Source organism: Ischnura elegans, chromosome 3 (genome assembly GCF_921293095.1).
Source record: "Ischnura elegans chromosome 3, ioIscEleg1.1, whole genome shotgun sequence".
Lineage (NCBI taxonomy): Eukaryota > Metazoa > Arthropoda > Insecta > Odonata > Coenagrionidae > Ischnura > Ischnura elegans.
In genome coordinates, this window is record NC_060248.1 from 65,169,122 (window position 1) to 65,195,972 (window position 26,851).

The 26,851-nt window shown below is 38.1% G+C and overlaps 1 protein-coding gene and 1 long non-coding RNA gene across 2 annotated transcripts in view; one reads left to right on the forward strand and one right to left on the reverse strand.

The window, feature by feature from the left end:
- Positions 1-3,500: 3,500 nt before the first annotated feature.
- Positions 3,501-26,851, forward strand: part of LOC124155942 — a 44,169-nt gene continuing 20,818 nt past the window's right edge. The window contains exons 1-2 of the long non-coding RNA XR_006864244.1: positions 3,501-3,651; positions 23,787-23,893. This is a non-coding gene — a long non-coding RNA (uncharacterized LOC124155942). The remainder of the gene's footprint in view (positions 3,652-23,786; positions 23,894-26,851) is intronic.
- Positions 6,025-13,412, reverse strand: LOC124155941 (collagen alpha-1(I) chain-like). The gene is made up of 5 exons (XM_046530172.1): positions 13,072-13,412; positions 11,491-11,728; positions 9,017-10,348; positions 8,100-8,384; positions 6,025-6,609 (listed from the first exon to the last, which is right to left on the reverse strand). The coding sequence occupies exons 1-4, from the start codon at positions 13,221-13,223 to the stop codon at positions 8,175-8,177; spliced, it is 1,932 nt and encodes a 643-aa protein (XP_046386128.1). The 5' UTR covers positions 13,224-13,412; the 3' UTR covers positions 6,025-6,609; positions 8,100-8,174.

A 26,851-nucleotide genomic window follows, 5' to 3' on the forward strand; every position in this document is an offset into this window, starting at 1 on the left:
ATCCTCAGTCAACGTAAGTTGCTTCTGTTGGAGCGCCAAAGGCGGCTGGACAGCGTACTACACATGCCACGCTGCTCATCCCGACATGAATTTAAAGCCTACCAGTGAAATTCAGTGAATCTTTATAAGAGCTTAACAACTGTTAACAGATTTCCTGTAAATTGAAAAAATTAACTACTGCAAGCGACAGGCTGGTGAAGATACAAAGCATAATAAAAGTACTTAATCCTTGCGGTGGAAAGAAAAAAAAATTAACTGCGGGGAGAACCGATTGTATGACCTATGCATCCATAGCTCTTTACGCTAACTACTACACCACGGCAACGATTGTGAGTGACTTAGTTACCACTTCAAAGTCCAGTTATGTAAAAAACTTGGCTGGCAGGTGCATGAAAAACTGAAATTATTCGAGGTCCATACTATATAACATTTATGAAATTTAATTGATGGTGTGATAACCCGATGGATACATATATATATACAGTGAAACCTCGATTTTACATTCCCCCATTATACATTTTCCCTGATTTTACACAGTATTTATCTGGTCCCAAACAATACCGCCTTTAGAAAATGATACTCTATTTTACAATATCCTCAATTTTGCACTTTTTGTAAGTGGTCCATTCAAAAGTGAGATTCCTTCCAGAATTTTCATATTATTCAGCGTCGCTATTCTTGTGAAATTATGTGTTTTTCCCTCAACCTTTGTTTCGCCATCAGTTTATAAATGTGAATGATTTTCAAATTTTGGCCGTATGATGTTATTTCCACTCATATTACAGAAGTGCCAAGAATGGAAAAATTTTTCTTATACATATTTCCCTTAATATATACTCACGGAATAAAGACAACATCTACGGAAGTGCTGAAAGTTTGGCATCCATCCGTAAGAAACCCATAACAAGCTTACTTGATAAGAGCCTTCCTTATTTCTTCCTTTCACCTTATCTCAATGACTTATAATATGCTGGCTGGGAAATAGTGAAACCTTCTTGAAAGGATCATAAATTTACTGCAATTCAGTAAATAATTTTTAGATTTAGTGGTCACTGGCTGGTTGCAAAAAATTTGCTTCAGAGTGATGCTTTGGTGGTATGTAGGTTGTCTACCCTTGGTATTTGTTGTCAATTTGCATTCACCATTTCATTTAACATTATTATCTTTTCATAATGCTGAAGTTTATAGCCATATTTTGATTTTGATTGAAGGAAGAGTCTGCACTTAGTGTATAATTTAGACCCTAATTTGAATCTTTGTTGTCATCCTGAGGTCACAAAACCAAATTAGAACGTTTGAAAAAGGCTATTCGGGATTCCATCCAGGTGGTCTTCCTCCATTCTGCCGAAGTTTCGGAACTCGAGTCGGGTTCTGACACGTTGGCAGAATGGAGAAAGACCACCCGGCTGGAAGCCCGAATAGCCTTTTTCGAATATAAAGCATCAGATCTTACTTCAAATTAGAACGTGTTGTCAACATGGCTGTTCAAATTATGTATGTACTTCCCTTTACCAAGATGGATGGGAAGTCATATGTACTTGTTTTTCTGATCAAGTTCAGGCGTGATAGACTTCATTAATGTATACTGGGGAATTTGATTGATAATTATCAAGCTAGCTTTAATTCATGTGGTTGAAAGTGTACAAATTGAATGTATAATGTTCTTGGAAGCAACTGCAAACCAGCCAGAGGCATACCTTTAGAAGTCTCTTGCATATGCTCAGTAAGAGTAAAAATTTCATAGAGAAATAATAATTTTCTTGGATTGGGATTAGCAAAAAAATGTTTGTGGAAGTAGTTAGCATGACCGCTGTAACATTAAAGACATTGAATTAACCAAACAAAATTAGTAACATTTTTGGTTGGCCCTCTGTTGGCAGATGGTGGGACACAGCGGTTGGCCCATGGTATGATTTGGCCACCTCGCCAACCGTATCCCAACCAACAATTCCCCAACGATGGGCCAACAGAGCATAACAGTCGGGCCTTCGTATTCCCAACCCAAGGCCAGCAAATCTCCAACGATATACCGTTGGCCCTTTTAAATTCTGCCATCCGTTTCCCAACAAAGGCTATATTTTACTGGCATTTCTCATTTTTATAGAATGAAAGTTAAATTAATTTACCTTCTCACTTGATACGATACTAGTAGATAGAATCTTGCAATACTTCCACACTCCTAAGTATTACTTGTGCCTAAAACCCCCCCGCCTAGCCTTAATTCTAAGCTGCACCCCTGCCGGCGACTATATTCTTATTTTGAAATTTAATCCAAGTAGACTGGATATTCTAGTGAAAGAAAAAATTTATATGGCTCCCTTAGAAAGTCAATTATGGAAATTTTTTCATAAAAACTTGGGAAAAACTGCGACATGTCGTTATTGCAGTAAATTTATCATTACGTGTAGGAATACCACTAATTTACAAAGTCATGTGAATCGGACGCATTATGATATGATGAGAGATGAGGTAAAGCTTACCATTTGTTTGGCATTATCTTCATTTGATTGTATCAACTTGGAGTATAATCGGATAAATCAAAGGTAAAATAATTATTCTGCCCGCATATAGTCTGTAGCACTGACTGTCAAAGCAATCGATTATGCCATCCCTATTTTTTAATGAATAGATGCTACCGATCCGATAACCATTTGATACGATAAATCGATTACAATGGAATTTCGCCCATCTCTACGTTGAAGATCCTGTCGGAATTTTGTTTGCAGTGCTAATGGTGGAAATTGAGGAAATGGTATGATGTCCCAACGGTGGCCCAATGATAATCCATTTCGTAGGGCCATCGTTGGGGATTTCCATTGGGCCAACAGCATAAACAGTTTCGTTGGGCCAACAGCGGAATTTGGTAGGCATATCCACCCACAATGAGCCAACCGTGAATACGGTTCCCCAACCGAGGCCCAATGGTCAATGTTACTTGGGTTAAATGCCATTTATTTCATCAACACTTTCATATACGAGGTAAGATATTTTCTGTTCTTTATATCTTGAAAATCAAGGGAGCTACAAAAATTTCTGGAAGCATTTTCCTGACTGATAGAGTGAGCCTCATTTTTGAAGGTAAAAGATGACTTGATGTCTTTTAAAAAAAAACACACTAAGGTTAAAATAGATAACTTGATTGATAGTTTAAGAAGAATCCTCAATATATTATGAGACTTCAAAGGGCAGATAAAGCCCGTTGTTGTTGTAGCTGAGAAGTTAATACCCTTATCACTTTTATTCCCCCTCTGATTAACCCCTCATTAAAACATTTTTTGTAAACTCACTTTGTTGTCTTGACCTGGTCAAATCTTGCAGCTTGATTTTAACCCACTCAAATTACCGTTGAAGCTAAAATGTCGATAACTCAGAACCAGATGATAATGTAATATTCTAACACATATACTATTATGATTGGAAATGAGTCTCTACTTTTATTCAGAATTTGTAATTAAACAAGGATATAAGTTCACAAAATGGCTACCAATGTCCATTGGCAGCACTGCAATCATTAAAAGGAAGAAGAATAATTGAAAATCATAACGACCACTTTGTTTACATCAAGTTCATTGAATAATTGATTGAACTGAAATTTCCAAACTAGAAGCAGAAGTGAAGAAGGAGCTAAAACGAAAAGAGGAGAAAGATGAGGTAAGAAATTTACAATATAAGTTTTGAAAAGTCAAATTCTTCATGGCTTGTTTGCTTATGAACAATTCCATGCTGAAAACTTTGTTACTGTAGTCACTTATAATTCTTTAGTCTCTTTTTGCTTTGCAATTTCTGCTGACTGGAACTTTATTAGTGTCTACATTTCTCTTAATTCAGTGTGATTTATTAAATAATAAGAAAGAACTCTGGGATAAACGGTGAGTAAGGTTAGAAGGAAAAGTGCTATTTGATAACTTTTTTATATAATTTGTATGAACTAATACAAGTAAGAAAGAATTGATGTACGAAGTCAACTATTTTGTGGAAATACATGTACATAAATTTTTATTTTGATTGCATGACCATTAGTTGATAGTAATTCGCCATTTTATCACTGATGGATGGATTGTTTTGGAAGAAAACAACTCAGAAAGATCAGTTCACTAAAACATTGATGGATGGCAAAATATTATCTAAATTGTAATTGTTTAAGAAGAAAAATATTTTCAGAATATGAAAATTATTACACACAACCTCATTTGTGTGCTCTAAAAAGAATAAAATGAATTTTCTATGAGCCTGATTGTCTTTAAATAAGTCTTTTCAAATGCAATGAAAAACCTTGGGCACATGTTCAACTGTAACGCTAAATTTATATTTTGTCGATTAATTAGTAATTAAGTGTAATTCATCGTATTTCATAGTGTCAGTACGTTAGGTATAAATTGAGTGTCATAGTGGAACATGCAGCCTGTCCTTTTTGTTTATGAAGAGACTGTCAAGTTCATGGAAAATTTATAGTAGGTATTCCTTTCAGGTGATGAGAAAAATATTTTGAATAAAAATAATTTTTATATTCTAAAAATATTTATTATTTCTAACCAGTACAACTTCCTAATGCAACAATCTGTAAATGGAGGATAGTTTGTCCTGTTGAACCATATTTGCCGAAGAAATTGAATATTGGGCTCATTATTTTTTCATTTCAAAATTGTGGTACTTCGACTATTTAAAAGAATTGGTTATTTCATATGAAAAGATGGTTGAGATGTTAGTATGTAGTCAAACAGAAAATTCTGAAAATAAGTATGTTTATGGAAAGTTTGAACGACATTAATGTAAAATGGCAAGTGGCACAACAGGGGAGAGAAGTACAATTTGTGGCACTACTATCGCTCGGCTAGAAAATTGATTTACTTTAGGACAGTATTCACCTTTTGAGAATGAGACAAGGGAAGTTGAAAAAATCTCTTTTCAGCTGTCAAGGTCATGAAGGAATATCACCTGCTCATACCATTATTCATGCTGGTGCATTTGAAAGGCTTTAAAATTTACAATTCTGTTTCGTTCTCTCTCAACTTCCTTCTCGCACATTCCTTTTCTCCACTTCTTCCCTCCTTACCTTTGAATCTTTGCTTTTACTCCTTGACTAATGCAAAAGTGCACCCAGCTTATTCCCACTCCTTCTCTCCCACTTCTCTGAAAATTTGAGGATGTTAGTCTTCAGACGGAAAGCAACAATAGGGTGGTTTCCTATTATTTTTATTGCCTAAATCGAAAGATTATTACTCTTGGAGTATGCATTTCATGCTTTTAGATTTTCAAATCACGATTTCTATTTATTGCAATTAAATGAAAAGTGAAAATTTTCAAGAACGCGAAAACGCGACGGCTGAGTATTAATGCAGGGAAAACCTATGTGATGTCATTCTGGTTCCCTCTTCCTCGTGTGAGGTGACCTTGGGGCGAGGATATTGTGCACCTCTGCGATGCAGGCTGCTAGCAGGTAGTCGAGTATCCTGCTAGCAGGTAGCGCTTGGCTTAAATAAGGATTATTAATACCTTATCAAATGAATGAAACTTTCTGACCTTAGGCAGTTCTAATAGGTGATTATTAAGAGATGTTTCCCTGAAGTCTGTGCCTCATGCATGCAATAGTAATCTCAGACGATGTAAAACTCCTATCTACTCGTATAGAAACTAGGTCCCTGTGACATCACGTGGAGTGGCATCGCATGGGCGCCAATCTGGCCTTTTTCAAATGCAGTTAAAATTGACCATTGCCATTCGACTAAACTGGGAATTATAAAACCAAATAATTTGTATATTATGAATACACTAATGGTGGGTAAGGAATCGCAATCAATGCCTTTCGTTTTCTTTGATGAGGGAAACTTCCCTTGATCATTGAATAATAATGATGAACACTTCGAGAAGCATTACCATATCATCATCATCCGTCTTCTCAGAATTTTAATTTCCATGAAGGGGCAAATTAGTCCTAAAGCAGTCAGGAAAAGTGTAGCTGAAGCTAGATCCCTCATGTCTTGTACATTCAATAGTTTCAGGTGAGAGTAAAAAAAATACCAAAGGTTAATTTTCAATACTCTGAGAACTTTATTTTATTTAAAAATCATTCACTCAAATTCATCACAATGACCAATCATTCGTCAGGTACTACCAGTGCCATAAGTAAATGCATGAACAGCTGGTGGCTGCATAGCTGTGTTATCACGAGGTACCGGTATACCTAACCCAAATAAACAATGCCTCAGAGGTACAAACATCAGTATTTCAGCAAAAAACATTTAATGTGTAAAAATTATCACTTTAAAATGAGGTCACAGAAGTTTCGAATAGTTCACACTATGGGTCCACAATCTAATTAAAGTTTTGCGACGCCATAACACTGCATCTCACCATGCACTAATTAGTCCCCTAAGTGAACGTCCAATTGTTTAAGGACTGGCAACTTGCTAATGAGAATAAGGAATTGTGGAGTATACTTTGCCCTGACCCCTCTAACATCACTTAAAAAAATTTTAATTGGTACAATGTTACACAAAGGACAGTAGCGGTACATTTCTTCAGTATCATTCCATTTGGTGCCAGGGCAAATTTTGCACATCACCGACCAACATGCCGGGGAGAGTGGGCTGAGTGCATGAAGGCAAATGTCTGAAAGAATGAAAAAAAAACCTCCACATTAGTAATAATCGAACCAGGATGGCTAACTCTTTTTTTACTCTTAAAGTATCAGCTGGCAGATCTAACAGTTTGAGGGGTATGTACAAGAATGCCACCAATAGATCTATCGGCCAGGTGTTTTTCGATGCATATTGGAATAAATATTATTCCTAAGTTGTACAGAAGAGAAGATAAGAACATAGGCAAACATTTATTGTTGATAAAGTAAGTAAAAGAAGTGAAAATAAAATATAGCTTCAATGAACTCATATTGGAATTTTTATAAAATTATGATTTAAATCATACAAATTAGTCACGAATCCCTGGCATCTTTGAAGATGGTGCCACTAAAAAGGTTAAACTCTTAGTGGAATTGCCTCCAATACCACTGAACTACAAAATATTTAACATAGCTCCATACTCATATTGGAAATACTCAAGCAGCAAAATTTCAGTAATAGCAAAAACTGTTCTCAGATAGATCATCGATGCTACAGATATCCAAACATGAGTCATATTTCATAACCTTACATTTATGCAAGGACGATTTGATGACAGAGTCATGTATTGGAATAATACAACAATGTACCTAAACCGTACTGTGTACACATAAAAAACAAAATCATAGACAGGTGAAGTTTTAGATGATAAGAATGCTCTACACGATACGCCTTTTATCATCAGTGTGTTTACAAAATGATACACTCAGTTTACGGTAGGACACAATTGACTGAAATTTAACAACAAGATAGCCAATTAAAGCTATGAACACTGGTGTGTTTAAGACAACTAGATGCAATCCATTACATGAAAAATTACGCAGAGGTAGTTAGGGAGGAAGGAGTGGCACAGCACCCATACCAATTAAGTCATAAGATACTCTTCTGTGTATAAATTTTGAGTGATAATATCAACATACAATAATCTTCAGCAACTATTTATAAGAAGGACCCCTTTCTGTAATCATCTATTTATATAAAGTTACATTCAAAATAGTAATCACCTCCATGTAGTGAACAAATATTTTACGTTCCATGAAAGAGAAAGAACAAAATGACATCACTCCATGTAGCTTTTATCCTACACTGGTATGATATTATTATCAAGATAAAAACATTCTTCACAAGCTCGAGATATTTCTTCTAATATTAATTTGGGTTCAGTGCAGCAAAAAGTATTTTTTTTCAAGTAACCAAAATTTCTGTGACTAAATGCACAATAAAATTAAATGATCAGATAAATTAAATTTCTCTCTTCATCATTAATGCCAAACATGACCATCATTAAAAAGCAACAGCAGAAATTTGTATACTTAAGCATGAAGCCATGAGACAAGCACTTAAACCCATAAAAATTTTGTAATCTTGGATGTCAGTTCTCCCCAATACAGGAGAAAATTAGGTACACAATGGCTATTGAACTATTAGTCATGCATGAAATAGTGTAAAATTACATGCACTCTTGAAAGAATTTTCACTTACAGAACGAGGCAGCAAGCCTCTTGTCCGAGTAGACCTCCGGCGGACAGGGGGAACTGCCCGCTGGGGGGCTCGTCGCTAAGAGACTACATCAACCTCTCTAGGTGAACCACAAACTGCCAAAACTGGAGGGCTTCGGTGCTGTCCCCCCTCCCCACCTTGCGTCATACTCCTGCGCCTCCTCTCGCACCGTTCTCGCGTTGGTCTCATAAGTGGAGGGCGATTCGGTGGTGCCCAAGATTGAGCATTGTCGCCTATCACTTCTAGATCAGGAGCTGATTCTTCAGGCTTTTAATACAACGACCAATAATCAATACACTAATATGAGAAAAATAGGAGATGAATATAACTAAGATATTATAATAAGTGCCATGTGCAATTAAACCCAAACAATTTGATACATTCTGAGTTACTTTTGATGAATGACTGGTCAGTCATTTTCAAGACAAGGCTTAGGCACAAACATAATTTCATGAAAAACCGACCAAATATAGCTGAATTTCATCATTGGAAACTATTTAAATTCTTCCTAGAAGATGAAAGATAGTTGCATCACATCATTTACATTACAGAAACGAGAGATCATACTTCACATACCACCAGCTATCCAACCAACTAGACAATACCATTGGATATATTAAATTAATAAATAAAAAATATCCCAGACCCCATGATATGACGTTATTTCAAAGCACTAGTCTCTCAGTTTTGGTGAAAAAAGTACTTTAAACTAGTATGAGTAAAATCAGAAAGGAAAACACATTACAAACCAAAGGTAATACAGCAGAGAAATGACAAAAAAGTACCATTAATGTCTATAGAGTTTGCTCATTGGGGGTAATCATTTCACACACTGAATATCTATCAATAATATAGCCGTATTTTTAGAAATACCAAAATATGCAAAAAATTACATATACCTTTGGTGACCATGGACAAGATGCCTTATCAACTCCATCCCAAGCAGCATCCCCTGAAGTTGTACATGGCCCAGTAGAGGCTCCTTCTCCTCCAGATAAACTAGAATCCATTGCACGCTTGCTGATCCTGACTGTGAGACCTTTACCTCCTGGACCACGGACAACCTCACCCTCCTGTTCTGGTAGATCAGACGAGGACAGCTGTGCTGAGTCACAGCGCATATAAGCGTTGGCATTGAGCCTTCTGAGGCTGATTGACAGCCTCTGAGTAAGGCATCTCTCTTTAATGGCAGTGTAAGACGATTCCTCAACTTCTAAAGTACCCTCGTCACTCCCATCCTCCCTGTGCCTCCGACCTTCTTTCCTCCGCCTTTTGTGCTTAACTTTCCTCTTGTGACGACGGTGTCGGAGTGCCTCGTAGGGTTGCTGGGGCATGAGGAACGCGGATGGGGAACGTCCAGCAGGAGACGGAAGGCCAGGGGGACCTCTTTGTCTCCTAGCTTCACGCTTGGCTTTTTTCAGTGCCTTCCTTGCAGCCCTTGCTCCAGCATCACCAGTAACTCTATTTGGTGTACTGCCAGCCATTCCATCTCCTCCACCTCCTCCAACAGACACCATTACCCCAGTCTCTTCATCGACAACCTCTCCTTCCGTCCCATCACATGGGCTACCGGAAGGAGGGGCTCGCACTCTAGCTGGGATTTCGAGGACCGTTCCCTTACCCCGTGACCCAAAAGAGATCTTGATGATGGGCGTGGTGGGGTGGGGCCGACCCGATGGATCCGTTGGTGGTGCACCACCTTTAGCCCCATCCTCGAAGACACTCTCGTCCCATAAATCCTCCATGGATCCCACACTTCTCTTCTTTCTAAGCACCATTCGTCTACCCCCACCAGCATCCTCCCCTGGAGTTCCAGCTCCTGGTAAGGGATCTCCTCCGCCTGCAGAGGAGCGCGGTGGCCTGGGAGCAGCTGCGCGCTCCCCACCATCCAGTTTCCCACCATTTGCCCCCCACGCCCCGCCACCCTCCCCCATCGAGGACCGTGAGTGCATTCCCTCACCTTCACCTCCGGAGGGTCCAATCCAATAGTTTCCAACTATTTCGATTTTGTTGGAGGGCATGGAGGCATTAGTCTGGTGGAGGGGTGAGCCTTCATAAGGGCCCCTCAGCCCATCTCTTCGGTTTTCAGCTGAGTAAAGGGGTCGAGGACTTTGGGAAGGAGCACCAGATTTCCTACCGACTTCTGTCACTGGAGCTCCTCTTTTTCTTGCAGAGAGGTCGACATTTTCACTGTTTTCATTGCAGATACTGCGGCACTTAGAGCACAATACCTTTAAAAAAAATGAAATTTTTGGGTTAGTTTGAGATCATGGTAGGAACTACAGAATATAACTAAAATTAACACTCGTATATTTAAATGGAATTTTATCTTAGATCCTTTAGGAACAGAAGTTCTGACCAGTTACTTAGTAAATTTACTCAACGGCTAGCCTTACAGGCTTGCAAGTACATAAAATCTCCAACTTATTCAACATAAACATCGAACCAGCTTATGATATGAAAAAGATACCTACATAAAGGTAGCCATCAGGAAATTTAATCTCACTGTGATATTAGACAGCATAAGATTGATAATAATTAATGTTATTTTCTGAGGTATCCCGCATTACTTGTAAAGGTATTTAAGAAAGCAGTGTTGAGGGTAGACAACAAAAAAGCAATTTGAATGATGGAATGTTCAAATTGTACACTGCAAACAATTCAGTTACAAAAGAAATAATTCAAATTCAGTACTTAAGAACTAAAGAGACTACAGCTGATGTCATTACTTAAGCTTAAGCAAAGAAAAATTTCACAATTTTATAAATGAATTTAAAAAAATAATTTCATACTGTAAAAGGATTAGTGATAATGATATCAATATTTGTGCTAAAATAAATACCGTACAAAATTGAGGAGTATTAGTAACACAAGAAATATTTTTATTCGTTCACATAGAGATTATCTGTTTATTATTATTATTTTTGTAGTTGTTGTAGCACAAAATATGCTGATCAATCTTAAGTCTTCTAAAATGAATAAATTAATATTTTCATAACCAACCACATTTCCAAAAAAAGGTAACTCTCAGGTAACTATAGAATTCAGTTAATTTTTACAATTGCAAGTATAGATGATGTATAGAATAATGGTTGATTGTCTTGCAAAGGATTATATACACAATTAAAAATGGCAAAAGAGAAAGTACAAATTTTAATTATTTAATCGTTAATTCGTCAGACAGTAACTGCACCGAATGGAAATTACTATCATTACATGATTATGCCAAGCATACTTCACAAATTTAATTTTCACATTACTGCATACAAATGTTTCAGTATCATACTGATAGGTTGTACATAAGCATGATGAACTATACAAATATTGTTTGTGATAAATGTATAACACATTATTAAACAAATATTTAACTAACCTGCCTAGGGCGCAGACGCACTGTTGTTCGACCACCTCGGAAACGTGGTGCAGGTCGTACAGGACGTGGTAGGTGAAACGGAGGAGGTGGGTCATTTGCACCCTTAGGTGAGCCTCCACTCACTGGCACATGCTGAAGGTGTCCAAAACGCTGGCTTACACCAAAAAGTAAATCTTCTTCACCCTCTTTCGCACGCCCTGGGAAGTCTCTCGTAGCAGCAGCCAACCGTGGTGCCATTCTAAAAGAAAATGGAAAATGAACAGTTTCCTAATATTGGCACATATAAAAATATTTTTGGATACGGAGGAATAAAAAGAAAGAACTACATTTCTGTGACTAATATTGGAATATCTCACAGTAACGTTGTTCACACAATCATATATAAACCAAAAGCTGACATTACTCAAGTCCTCATGATAATAATTGATTTGCCAAAAAATGATTAAGCAAGCATTTTTAAAAATAGAAAATACGAAGAGCATAACATTATTATGAGTAAAATGAAGTAATTGAATAGAGTGAAAGGAAAAGCAATTTATGCAGAATCAACAGTGGGTAAAACGATAGTTTCAGACCATAATGCACGTAATTTATCAATATCAAACCAAATTGATAAATAAAAACTAATGTTACTAACTTCTCGCTGACACAAGGCCATTTAGTTTACTAAGCAAGATGTGGTCCATATCAGAAATAATTACGCACTCGTAATTGACAACCAATTTACATCTCGTCTTACCACCAAAGATTTAAATCTTTTGCATCTTTGGTGGTACAGTGCGGCTCCTTTCATTACATCGCAGGGGACGTTAATCTAAGCGATGGTCAGAGGTATTATTGAAATATTCAAGCATTGAAAATATATTTATTTTGACGATTAACCTAATCAAATCAAAGAGTGATAACTGCAATTTTATCATAAATGACATAATGAACCTTAATTGAAGATCTTAACTATTAACACCTTGACCTAGAAGCGATGACGAGTTAGCAAGCTTTGGCAGAGATGCAAATTCGTCATAAATTTTACTGATGAACGCATGAAAAAATAACACAAACAAAAATTGCAGAATAAAGGCTAAATCAGGGGCGTGGAATGCACACACTACGACTATAATCCAACTAAATGAAAGGATCAATGGTCACCACACGCCACACCAGTAGCTTTTTCAAAACAAAATTTATTAAAAACAACTTTGCTGGCACTTAAAGGTCATTTGTTAAGGAAAAATTGAAGGTCACGAGTTTTTCATGAGAGTACAACAGAATGCATGCTTCATTTTCACCACCAACACTGTAACCCTACCAAGTGAATAAGCTTTATTCATCGATGTTGGAAAATGGGTGGTTGCCATCATGGCTACTGGCGATAAATTGATTGCCCAAGATGTATACGAGGTGAAAATGGCATGATCCATGTTGAAAAAGTGTTAGATAACAATACACGAGGTACCTCATTGAATACAGAATGTTAGTGAGTACTATCGAGTCTTTCGGATAAGCATATGTTGTCTTTGAATGATTGCAAAATATTACACGTAAGATCCACAACGAAGCTTGATGACTGAGTTAACTACTTACTTTTTGGAAGAGTCCAGTAAAACTCCTTGAAAAAGTCTATTATCATATGCGAATGTAACTACGAATATATCTTGCAAGGCTTCCTCGACATTTACCACTATTTTAGAGTTTTTACCGATTTTTGTTTGTGAAATGGTTTCGACGTCCGCCATATTGGCAGAGGTATAGACCCCACAGCCGCGCTCAGCTGCACCAGCTAGGGAGGGTAGGGAGCGGTAAGGCCTATTTCATGAGAGAACGGAATCCAAGTGTGAAAACCGTGAAAACCATTAGAGCATGCGCGAAGACATATAATCGTCTCTCTTGGAGTTATTAATGAAACAATCATAGCTCATTTCATAGAGAAAGATGTGCTCATCGAGCACGATTTTTTTAAGGCCGTGCAATAATTCAAAGAATGTCGTGAAGGTCAGCATTAGTCATGCGCTAAGTAGTCATCACTTCATGGAATTCAGTGCGGCTACTTTTAATGTTCTCTTCTCGTCATGAGTGCGTAGCCGCATGGCCGAATGTTGCCCAGAGTTTTTCTCTTCTCTTATAATTTTCCCCTCGCCGTACCTAATGCTCTGTTATCCTTGGCGGCATATTTTAAAACGTAAAACTGGTCATTCATATCATACGTAGGTGCGTAATCCTTGGGCCTTCCCAGGATTTACGTTTAAATCTTCTAAGTATGACGTAACATACCCCAGTGGACCTAGACAGCAGATTCGGATGGAATCATTTCAACAAATTAGCAGGGTGGCAGTTGCACCCTCATTCTCCCCTCTGCTTTTCCCGTTGATTACCTCCGTGGTTTCTATTGAATTAGGGAGACCAATTAAATATATAAGAAACATCAGATTTTCTGAAAAAGTCTGGAAGCGCATTAAATTCCCTATTCTTACCTGCTGCATGAAAGACAGTGAAGTTCAGAATAATTATATCGCAATGGGAAAGAATACCCCTTGACCAAGAATCGAACTGCGGACCTCTGGCTAACACCTATCGCTTGTATACTCTCTGTTGTATTCCAAACTAAGATATCTCTTTAAACTACATATATCTTAAGGTCAAGGCTATAAACAGCTGATTGGGCAGAGGGGAATCCAAGCTACCATGAAATTTTTGGGGTTGTCTTTGTCCTGAGTGCATAGGCGGATCCAGGGGGGGGGGCACGGGGGCACGTGCCCCCCCCCCCCCAGACCCTTAAAAATATGCCAGATTTTTAATACGGTCCCATTATCATTTCGTTCGTTTTGTATAACGAGGTGTCCTTGTGCCCCCCCCTGAACAAAATCCTGGATACGGCCTTGCTTGTGCCCCTCCCAGAAAGAAATCCTGGATCCGCCCCTGCCTGAGTGTATCAATATGTATGTATATATCTGTGAATACAGCCTTCTAAAAATAATCATCACCAATAATGGCCCATGTCTTATTTTAAAAATTAATGCCTTAATTCCATGAACTCCAGGAATGCAACAACTGCAGGTGTTGTGGGGTGAGCTAGGACAAAATCTTGTGCTTGAAGGACAATGCCTCCTACCCCCTTTTATTGTACCCCTTAATCTCACAAATAGGTAAATAATTTTTCCTGGACTCTGTTCTATATAAGGAGCATGGGGAGAGGTTTTATCTTCATCACTAAAATTTTGCACAGCGCTCGAAATAAATTCAGAGTCACTGGAGGCATGAACAATTTTGGGAATTGCTCAGTTTCCATGAAAAAGTGAGTCATAATTCTCATTTTCAGCAGGTTAGCCTCCCCCTTCATGTCTTGAGGCATGAAGGGGTAGTGTGAGTCATACTTCTCATTTTCGGCAGGTTAAATTAAAAAGTAAAATTATATGTAGAATAATTATTTTTAATCTAATGGTAAGTAAAATTTTATTGAAGCTAATCAGTATATGACAACAGTTTTAAACATAAGGATATAAACATTGGCCCCAAATATATTTTGTGGGACATTTCTCCTACCCTACCCCCAACGATGATGCCAGTGATTGAAATAAACCATCTTCACCCTGGAAATATAGGTGCTAATAAGAAAAATAAATCTTGATGGCTACAGGACTCACCCAACTCATAAAAACCAGTGTCATGCCTGGCAGTTGAGGAAGCAAGACTTTAGCGGGCATCATCACATGAAATATTTTGGTAGAATTCACAATTATCAAGTTCTCAATTATGAAATTACAGCACATTACCTCGAGGCATGAAGGAGGAGGCTAAACTGCCGAAAATGAGAAGTATGACTCACTTTTTCATGGAAACTGAGCGATTCCCAAAATTTTTCATCCCTCCCACGACTTCACCTTTGTTGCAACCCTAATCTACCAAAATATTTCATGTGATGATGCTTGTTAAAGTCTTGATTCTTCAACTGCCAGGCATGACACTGGTTTTGACGAGTTGGGTGAGTCCTGTAGCCATCAAGATTTATTTTTCTTATTAGCACCTATATTTCCAAGGTGAAGATGGTTTGCTTCAATCACTGGCAGCGGCGGATCCAGGATTTTGTTCTTGGGGGGGGGGGGGGGGGGGAAATCCAGGGATACTCTGTAATAAAAAATGGACGTAATGGTAATGGGACCGTATTAAAAATCTTGCATATTTTTAAGGATCTTGGGGGCACATGCCCCCCCCCTAGATCCGCCTATGATCACTGGCATCATCGTTGGGGTTAGGGCAGTGGCGCCGACTCCATGGGGCCTGAGGGGGCCCGAGCCCCCTCAAAGATTCGTTTGGGGGGGCGGAGCCCCCACAATATTTCAAGAAAATAATTAAGTTATATTATGCTTTGTGAAATCACAAAAATATATTGGAAATTTTTATTTCCCATGTTTGACGATAGCTACCTTTTAAAATAAATTCAACAATGTGTTAAAACAAATAATTGTAAGGTGAAGCAGGTTGACTGAATCAGGTGGTGTGAATCATGATAGTGTTTCGGTGCTGCGACACACTTTGAATTTAACCTCTTCCCGGGGCAAGACCTCGGATATGGGCCCCCCCAATATTTTTTATAAGTCGGCGCCCCTGGGTTAGGGTGGGGGAAATGTCCCACGAAATATTTGGGGCCAATGTTTATATGTATCCTTATTTTTAAACCTGTTGTCATATACTGATTAGCCTCAATAAAATTTTACTTACAATTATTTAAAATAATTATTTTACATATAATTTTACTTTTTGGATGCGCGAAAACTGTTTCGAGAAGTAATTTTTTAAAAATTACCTGCCAGATCCCATCATATATCCTTCCCAACAAATAATAGTTGGTTGCACCCATGATTTCAACATCATTTGTAATGTGGTAAAATATGGAGAATACTGTTCATCTAGTTCGTTTATGTGCAGTTGACGATTCTATGGGCTGAAGTTTGGTTAGTCCCCTAATTATATTTCCTAGAGAGGTTGTGATCCACAATTCTTTTCAACTAGGGGCAGAATGAATGTGAGAGTCTTCATATCATTGAGGGTGTTTTTACCTAAACTTGGATTGTACTATAAGTCAACTAGAAAAAAAAAGTGGCTTGCCTGCCATCAAAATGGTACTAATGTGGACTAATTACCAATTTTTCAATTTTAGAATCTGTATGTGTTCTGATAAATTTTTCTGAAAAAATGGACCAAAAGTATCTAGGGATAAAAATCACATTAGTAATTAAAAATATTAGAAAAAAACATTAAATGATGGCGAATGAAATGTTGTTGATCACAACTTGCTTATGCATCTGTGATTTTTGGGAATCGTTGGGTAATTCATATGATTTATATATTTTTTTGTATGCCACTCCAGATTATAGCACTTTAATCTGGTGTGATATGGTGCTGTAATTACATAATTGAGAAAAAAAGATTCGGTACATTTATTCAAATTACCGCTCTTGCAGATATGTAGCAAAGATCCTTTTATTACGCTAATTCTGCACTAGATGGCAGTAAAACTCCTAAATCAAAAGGGCAGGCGTATAAAAACTACGGAAATCACCACTAGGTGGACATTGGCGCCGTAATCGTGGATCTCATGTGAGCGATTTTTCCAAGATGGTTGAAGCGAGCTAAATTTAAATCGTGATTAAATGGATCGTGATCGTGTTAAAGAAGTTAAATGGACATTAACATATTTTCATGTGAGACTGTTTTTTGATTTTATATAATAATGCTCAAAAGTTTCAAAAAATATCCTTGTTGTTTACTTTTGTGATAAATCGTGTTTATAGAATTCAGCAAGTTGCTGTTTCGAACTGTTGGAATTTCAAATGATAGAATGGCTTGAGATTTTTCTGTCATAAATTCTTCCGATATCAATGAAAAGTATAACGGTTACTTTTGAACCCAGCGTGTAGACTGGTCACCTAGAAAATTCCATTCGTGAATTTCCTTCTGATTTCCATAAAATCATTTCAGGTTTTGCTTATTGCATGCTACGAAATTAAAAAAAACTTAATGTCCAATACCGTTGAAATGAAAATCATGTGGTTGAAACTCAGTACTTTTAAATCTGTAGTTGAATTAATATAAATTCCCACCATCTTCCAGATAATCATGCTTTCTGTATGATGTGTTGATGCTGACCATTTATTACAAGTTCATACAAAATTAAGGCTATTTTTCAGAGGTACCTAGGGGCAGGGGCGCAGCCAGGAATTAAGGCTAGTGGGGGTTTTAGGCGCAAAACACTGCGGTGTCTGATACTGTGGAATACCCGCCAGGGTAAGTGGGAGGCCCTCCCCTAAAAAAATTTTCATATAAATGGTGAGTTTTGCGGGCTATTGCCTTCCGAGGGTTATTTTATTAATATTTACACTATATATAAGTAGTATTAATCCAATTAAGTGAAATGGATTAAACTTCAAAATTTCTCTGACCTCTGGGGGGAGATTATCCACCAAAACCCCCCCCTCGCTGTGCCAAAAAAAAATTCTATTCTTACCACACTCTGAAACCAAGCACAACATTGACGTCTTATAACTATCCAACTTGAGGGATCTTATAGGTTTTGACAATTCGGACTTAGGGGATATAGGAAGCAAAGAGGGTGGCGATGCCACAGCGTTCAATTTTCAAGGATTCTAAAAATAGGGACAATATGAAAAAAGATTCAGAGTCACCTACATAACAACACCGCGTGGAGCAAGATCAGCAATAAAAATAATGTGGTAACAAGGTTCTAAGTGGCAATACTCTTTGGCAGTGGCATAACCAGGAATTTTGTTTGGGGGGTCCTAAAACAGGTGGAAAATTTAGTAATTGTGTTTTTATATTTTGGGGGGTCCGGACCCCCTGAAGCCCCCCTTGCTACACCACTGCTCTATGGCTCTACTCTAGTAGGTTAGTAGATGGTCATGGTAGTTCCAGTAGTGTCCATCCAAAGTTTTGGATTTTCATGACCTGAAAACTGTGAATTTAGGCCAAATTCTCTGATAAAAGGAAAATTTGAAAGTAGGGTGGTTTCCTATTATTTTTTTATTGCCTAAATTGAAAGATTATTACTCCTGGAGTGCGCATTTCATACTCTAAGATTTTTGAATGATGATATCTATTTTTCGCAGCTAAACGAAAAGTGAAAAATTTCAAGCACGCGAAAACGCGACGGCTAAGCAGGAATGATGGGAAAAGTCCGTGTGACGTATTTCTGGTTCCAGCTGTCGGCGTGTGAGGTGACCTTGGGGCGAGGCTTGTGCACTGATGCGACGCAGGCTGCTAGCAGGTAGCTGAGTACCCTGCTAGCAGGTAGCGCTTGGCCCTAAATAAGGATAATTATTTCCCTATCAAACGGAGGAAACTTTCCGACCATAGGCAGTTTTAATGTGTGATTATTAAGAGATGTTTCCCTGAGCTCCCTACCTCATGCATGCATTAGTAATTTCAGACGATGTGAAACTCCTATCTACTCTTATATAAACTAGGTCCCTGTGACGTCACGTGGAGTGGAATTGCATGGGTGCCAATCTGGCCTTTTTCAAATGAGGTTAAAATTGATCGTTGCCATTCGTCTAAACTGGGATTTCTAAAACCAAATAATTTGTTTATTATGAATACGCTAATGGTGGGTAAGGAATCACAACCAACGCCTTTCGTTTTCTTTGATGAAGGAAACTACCCTGTTCTCTATACACATGTCGTAAGAGATAGTTTTATTTTTAAATTTTATCTTGTGTAAGTTTTGACCAGATGACTTAAAAGCCATGTAATTGTGTGAGAACAGTTAGTGTAGATAATTTTCTTGGTCTCATTCATGCATGTGCTCTTTAGTTGTCAAGGTCTGTCACTTCAAGTAATTCTATGTTCACTGTGCCATGGTGCATGAATGAGAATGTTGAGTTCCCTGATGTAGGCCTCCTACTTGCTCCTCTCCTCTTCTTTACTTACCTTCTCCTATCCCTCTTTAAGTTTGGTCTTGAGCTTCTAGGATGTGCTTATTTACCCATGACTTACTAAACCCACGCGTAACAAAACTATCACCCACCTATACCTGCACTCTCTCTGCCTTTTTAAACCTCCCTCTCTCCATGAGATGTATGTCACCTGAGGTGTACACTTCAGGGTATGGTGATTCAGGGAGGTTTTCTGAGTGAAAAAGGAAGTGAAATAGTGAATAATTATTAAATTTGATGAAAGGTAAAATAGCTCTTCAAATATCATTAATAGATAAACATATTCAGATGATATTGTGGGCGATAATTTTTTTTTTAGAGCTGAGGGTAAAATACTTGTGACTCATGCTGTGTCCCATTCCGAAAATCTCTTAGTCAGCAGGTGCAACCCATCTATAATCATTAAGATTCAAACTCACTTGCATGAGATTTTGTCACGACAGAAAATTACAGTCTGCCTCAAAGGTGTTGCCAAGATTTATGATAAGCCATGTAGGACAGGGAGACACTCACATAGGATCATCATCTGGTCCTGCACAGTAGATTTTCAATGGAATGTACCAACAAAATGTGTTTATTAAGGGAGTTGACTGTCCTTGGTTATGCCAATCATATGTGCAGTGTACGGACACAACTGCATCTTGTGCAATAGATGCAAGGTCCACTGCTCTGCAAAAGCTGGATGGCCAAAGTCAATTAACTTTTACCCCTTGAAAGGCCTGAACTGCTGTGTTGCTCTTTTTATAGCCATCTAGAAAGATCTCTCTAGGTGGCTATGCTCTTATAAGGGGGAGAATTGTCCTGCAATAATTCACAATTCTCCTTTCTTAATTTCTACTTCTCTATGTCCTTACATATTCAGTGGTGACGACTCCATGGGGCCTGAGGGGGCCCGAGCCCCCTCAAAATTCGTTATGGGTGTGAGGAAATAATGTGTCAGGCTTGTCAATTTTCCCCGGAGTGTCCAGCCTTCGAGATTTGAGTTATCAGGTTTCTAATGCTAATCATATGACTCTTCTAAAATGCTTAAAAAACTTAAAACTCACTACTTATAAAATTTCCCCGGGCAAGATCCCCGGTTTGGGCCCCCCAATATTTTTTGTAAGTCAGCATCCCTGTACATATTATCCTTTTTATTGATTTATTTTTTTCTTTTATGCTTGTAATCACTCATGGGTAATCTGTTTTGAGACTCCTCTAGCCTAAAATTTTAATTGTGATTCTTACTCCATTAACCTTTTAACTCCCCATAAGCACCCCAGTTAAAAATTTATTTGATACTGAGAGCTTCTTATTTTGGTATTTAATTACCTAATCATAATTTTAGTGTAAAGTTGATGAGGGATAGGTTTGAAATTGACTGGTGTCACATTGGCCCCTAGAAAATTCTCAGTGATGGCTAACCAACACCTCAGCTCTCATCACTTCTGAGAAACTACCACTGAAGTGGGTGCCATTTTTTATCTTTGTTGTCTAACTTTGGAAGCAGCAATAAATAAATTGGCGTTTGCTGCATCAATTAAATCTTATGCAAACAGTGTGGCCCCAGATATTTTATGCTGCAGGATATGCATTAACTCTGCAATTTTATGTCTTGTGTGGATTAGTTATGTAGATCACAATGCTGTGAAAACAGCAAATTTTAGCTTTTTCTTAGCCAGAAAATGTCTATGGAGGGTGAGAAGGTTTATAAAAGTGTTAGTCGATCATCATTATAGAATAGAAATCTCACAAATACCCTGTAATGTGTGGGATCTTTCTTGTTGCATTACGACAACTCTTAGGCTGTTTACACTTGGAAATGCATGGCCGGATGTTATGTAATCAAATGGAATCCATCAAGTTGTGTCTGGCACTATACTGGTGCTGGCACTAAGAATCGATGGCAATATTTTTAAATGTACAATTTCACCCACATCCAAATTATGTCAGAGCTGGAGAAGATGTTTTATATTGAGATACAACCTCTACTTTATAAATCTGCAATTAAACCGGCTACCTGCACCAGCAATGCGGTTGATTGAGGAAATGGTCAACAGTTGGTGGTGGAATCAGAGCTAGGAAAGGCACTAGCATTGGCACTGTATGCAAAAATGGTCATATATCTATAAGCACCAAGGAAAGTGCTTTTTTTTTATCAGTTGTTGAATTGTGAATGAGTTAAGATTTTCCCTGTGAATTATGTATAAATGTTTCTCGAGATATCTACTAGATGATGATTGCTAACAACATTGATCCAAAAAAAAATGTTTTTCATAAGAAGGATGTCTTCAAGTGTAACTTAATTGAAAACACCCGTCCCTGTTAAAATTATTTGTATGCAAGTGATACTCGATGGCATCTTTGGCTATGTAGTCATATATATAAAGCAGTGGCGTAGCCAGGGATTTCGTTCGGGGGGGTCCAAAACCAGGGGGGAATTTTTTTGAAAATCAGGGTACTAAATAGAGGGTTTGAACTAATCGAAACGCTATTCATAGTCGGATAAACTTCATTTGTCAATGTTATCCTTTGTAATTTTGCGATTTTTCAATATTTTTTTCCTTTTATGAAGGAAAGTAATTGTGTTTTCATATTTTGGGGTGTCGGGACCACCCGGACTTCCTCCCTCGCTATGTCACTGCATAATGGTATTTTTAGCAGCAAAGAATTTTTGCATGAGCCTATTTAATGGGGTTGTCTTCATTGTGTTCCACCATGGCCAACTACTGTAGTTGTGCTGATCTAAGGTGCAGATTGGTAGGTATTCCTTAAGCCTGGTTCGAATGGTTCGGCTGGTCTCCCCACCTATACTTTGCAGCATTCACAGGGAATCTTATATACTCCTGGGGTGTTTAGGCTGGTAAATATCTTTTATCGTAACCCAGTGGCATAACTAGAAATATGGTTTGGGGGGGATGAGATGGTGTGGGGCGGGAAATTTAAAAAAAATGACATGCCTGGATATACATTTTACATCACTTTGGCACTAAAAATTTTAATCTAAGCAGATGCAGTTATTATCTTTCAAAACTAGGCAATATTTTTAAATAACTTTTTTATTTCTCTGATGCTTTGGGGGGCGGGGATCTATCCCCTCATCCCCCATAGTTACGCCACTGCCTTAACCAACTGATTACTTAGATCTTTACTTAGATGGTGGTAGATGGATCTTCTTCTGATATTATAACAGTACAGAATGCTGTGTATTTTTCCTATCATGATGGAGGCACTATAAGTGAGTGAAGATATGGCAAATGGTATTTTTAAGTGGTTCCCCCGTGCAACTTTCCTGTATTTTACTAATTATACTCGAGACTTTGCATAGCTGTTCTCTCCCATAGCAAAACCACAGAAATACCATGCCATTTCAACATGTGTTCCCAATGGTGGTGAATAATCTTAACTACCACTGGGAATGAAGCCTCCAGCTCTAATGTGGGAAGTTTACACTTTAACCATTAGAAGTGGCTTATTAGGTGAATATGTAGCAGGAAGAGCCACTTCAACGATACTTTAAGGAAAAATATGAGTTTATCAGTTCTCACATGATTTGAAACATTTTTGAATTCAAATGAGGTTTTGAATGCAAAACATTGAAATTGTTATGTTGCAATTGATTGGGAAGAGCACCCACAAGATGCCCTCATGTTTAATTCTAAGCTTGTGTTGCTAACCTCTGATCTAACAAAAGCCACTTTTGCAATGAAGCTTTTCTGTGCTACTTCAACATGATTGAATTGGTAATAAATTGAATTTTGAGAATTATTTAGGGGTTAGTATTCTTGAAGAATTATTTTTATTCTATTGTGAAACATACCTACTAGTTCAGAAACCCATTTTCTTTTCCTCACTGTGGTATGATAAAATAATTTATTAGGGGGCATCCATTAATTATGTGAGGCATTTAGGTGGTAAGGGGGTCAAGCTGATTCTCACCCTTATCTTATGTGGGGGAGTGGTGGGCCTAGCGAGTCACTTAATTTTTCTCCACAAGAAAGAGTGTAAAATTGCGATCTTAATACTCTTTAATTCCTAGTCTGAACTAATCTTACATAAAAATAATTCTACAAATGGTTTTATTTTTATTTTAACAAATCCAATGCAATGAAGGATGTATTTACACTGGAAATATGCATTTCGAACAATCTCATGCGAGATAAGAGGGAGGGGGTCGATCCAAATCTCAAGAAATCTCACGTAGAGGAGAGAGGAGGACCAAAAATTGCCAAAATCACTTCACGTAATGGATGCACCCTTCCTATTTTTTGATTGTGGCGCACTGAAATGATATTAAGTTAAATAGTTGTAAAGAGATGAAGAACATAAGAAATCACAACTGCCCCATCTGATCCCAATAATTTTTTTTTCTAGGATGGTGCCTAGCTGCAAAATTTATGTTACGTAAATTGCAGAAGCTTGTAAATTCATGGCTTCGAAATGTAGTTCCAGAAGACACTACAAGGATTTGCATCTAGAGAGTAAGAAAATTATTTTGTGTCTTTAAATAGATTTGCCAGAGCAAACTTTTTCACTGATCATTTGACTCTTTGTGAGTTTTATAGCTATTGCAAGTTGCGATGAGTTTCCCTATCATTTCATGCATTGAAATTATGCTTCTGTTTAGTGTCTTAAAACATATATTAATCACTAGGAACTCTTGCCTGCCTGATATTTCCTAATTCCAAGTTCCCCATGAATTTTGGCATTAAATAGGGTAATTGTCCTGTGCTAGTGATGATGATGAAAATACTATTAGAAATGGAAATAAATGCTAAGTTAGTTAATCTTGCATAGTTTTAATGTGGGATACACATTAGGGTGGATCGGAAAAATCGATTTTTTCAAATCCATCTGGCCAATGAAAAAAAGTTGTGGGATGATCAAAAATAAGGTCTGAAAAATTTTAGAGTCCACTAGGGGTCTAAAATTCTAGGGGGGTCAACTATGGTCAACAAAAAGGGGTCAACTATGAGCCCACGCAGCGTCGCGGATACAAGAGCGGCAGGCCGCTCCCGTCCCCTTTCAGCTCGCTTCTCCCCCTCCCACGTCTCGAACACATCAAAATTCATCCCGCGTGTGCTGCTAGGAGGGCGTTTATCTTTGATAATATAAATCAGAAGATGGTAGAAGGTAAAAAAGGATGCGTAATGAGTCGACTTGGCCCTTATTTGGCGCCTCGTCGGCGTTAAACAGATCGATGTTACCAACTTTCAGAGAAGTGATGAAATATTTTTATATTGGAGAATACAGGAAAGGAGCGTAGAGGATATAAAGAGGCCTCGCGAGTGGCTATAAATGTGTGCGAACTTTGCATATGCGCTTCTATTCCGGTATTGTCCCACAGCTGTGACTAAATGGATTTTGGGTGAAGGCCGCTCGCGTCCCCTCCCCGCTCGCCTCTTCCACGCCCCAAATGCACCAAAATTCACACAATGTGCGCCTTTCTTCGTTAGTCTAACTAATATTTGATTTTCATAATCGTCTGTGGAGGAACAATCACGAAAGAAATACTCACTTATCTGCTTTCCAGTCTGTATTTCTTATGTCAGTGTCGTTTCTCGTCTTTCGCTGCTGTCAACAAAGTTTGGGTGACCTCTTTAACGAATATCTCTAACGCATGTATTACAAAAGAAATATTTAACTTCAAATTTGAACTTTTCTCAAAAGATTTTTTGAATTTCCTTAGCGCTAAGGTCAGATATAATCGGAGGTACCGTGGTCTCTCCCCAATATAACATCAGCGGGTAGTCCGTAACATCGATATTAAAATCCAGCTTAATTAAAAAAATCTCGGATTGGTCGCCAAACATATGTTCTTACGTGCCTTCAATATTTTTTCCGTCCATCCCGTCTCTCCTCCTCGTGCTCAACAGCTATTATATAGCAAGTAGTACATTGTCAGGGTGACCGAACAATTTGTTCCTTTGAATAACCGGATACATAACTGCTTTCAGCTCTTCCGGCAGGGTTCTCAATCAGTTGGCGAGCCTCCACAAATTTACAGCACCATCTTTACTGCAAACCAAACGGGCGTATTAACATTTTTAATGAAAGTTATTATATGAATTTAATTGGCGTTTGGATTTCTGGTGGACACGTTGAACCTCAGCCGCCCATTGACCGTTGCAAGCCAGCGGGAATGGACCACTTTTCCCGGAGTTTTTTCCCCTAATTTTCGTACGAATTCTTATTAACAACGCATACCTAGAAAATTTCCGAAAGATACTGCTAATCAGTGCTCAGCGTATTTGAGTTAATTCCGGGAGACAATTTTGATCGCATAGGTTCAAGCCCTGCAACATCATGGTTGTGCCGTATTATTGAAGTTATGGGCACGTACGTCCTCAAATTTGGATCCCTAGATTGCCCTCCCAATTTTTATGTCGCAATGCTAGGTCAACTTACAATTAGTGCAGTTAGCAAATAGACCACTGCAAGGGATGAAATATGATTCCATGCTTTCCCGGCGAATGATGTGGGTAAACTCTTCTCGGGATTCAACAACATTTAGCCCTGAAGATGAGCCCCGAGTCGGAGTTTGAAACGTTGGCCCATATGGAGAAATTAACCCGGTGAAATCTCGGGAAGAGTTTGCCCACACTGCAAGGGATGTTGGAATTATGCTTGTAGCAGATGGATGATGCCTCCTTTTTGGGCGGTATTCACTTGGTACCATCATAATAAAATCCTTTTTAATTTTGTGTATCCACTTTTCACTCGGAAAAGGAATCGAAAATCGCAGATTTTATAACTTTTGCTAATCCTCCGACGGGGGAGGAAAACCCCAAAAAGTGGGACCCTGTTTCTTCAGCTAACACCACATATTCTTCACTAAACTTAAGATAAGTACTCTGACCTATTTTCATCAGACAAGAGTATAGTCTTTCATTCCATAAAAATGGATTCCTTTGATGGCACCCTTTGATACCTCTGTTTTCGTTTTCACAGTAATTAGCATCTTTTTCTGCCTACGTAAGTAATTCCGGTATACTACCTAGGATGTATGTTACGAAGTTATGATTTTTACGTCAAAGTTGCGGGACGAACATTGCTGCTGTTTGGTTCTTGCGTATACCTCTATCACTGTTGGTAGACGCATTTTCCCTGCAGAAGTTCCAGTTTGAGTTTAGTCTTTAATGTTCATTTCATGATGAACGTGGAGATACAAATCGGCGGATATCTCATCAGTTTAATTTTCTTTGGATGAATTAATGAAGAAAATTTTTGGTAATATTTTCCCATACAAGATTGACTCAACGCTCTCCGACGATTCCCTTTTTTTCTCGGTTTTCGAGTATCTTTAGGATTTAATCCAACAGTCATCGTCTTTCGTTTCGTCCGCTGGTCTCTCAAAATGCTTCTTCATTTGAGGGAACCTAATGCTCCTTCTTGCATTTACATGCACAAATATAGCAAAAATTCAAATATTCCTTTAA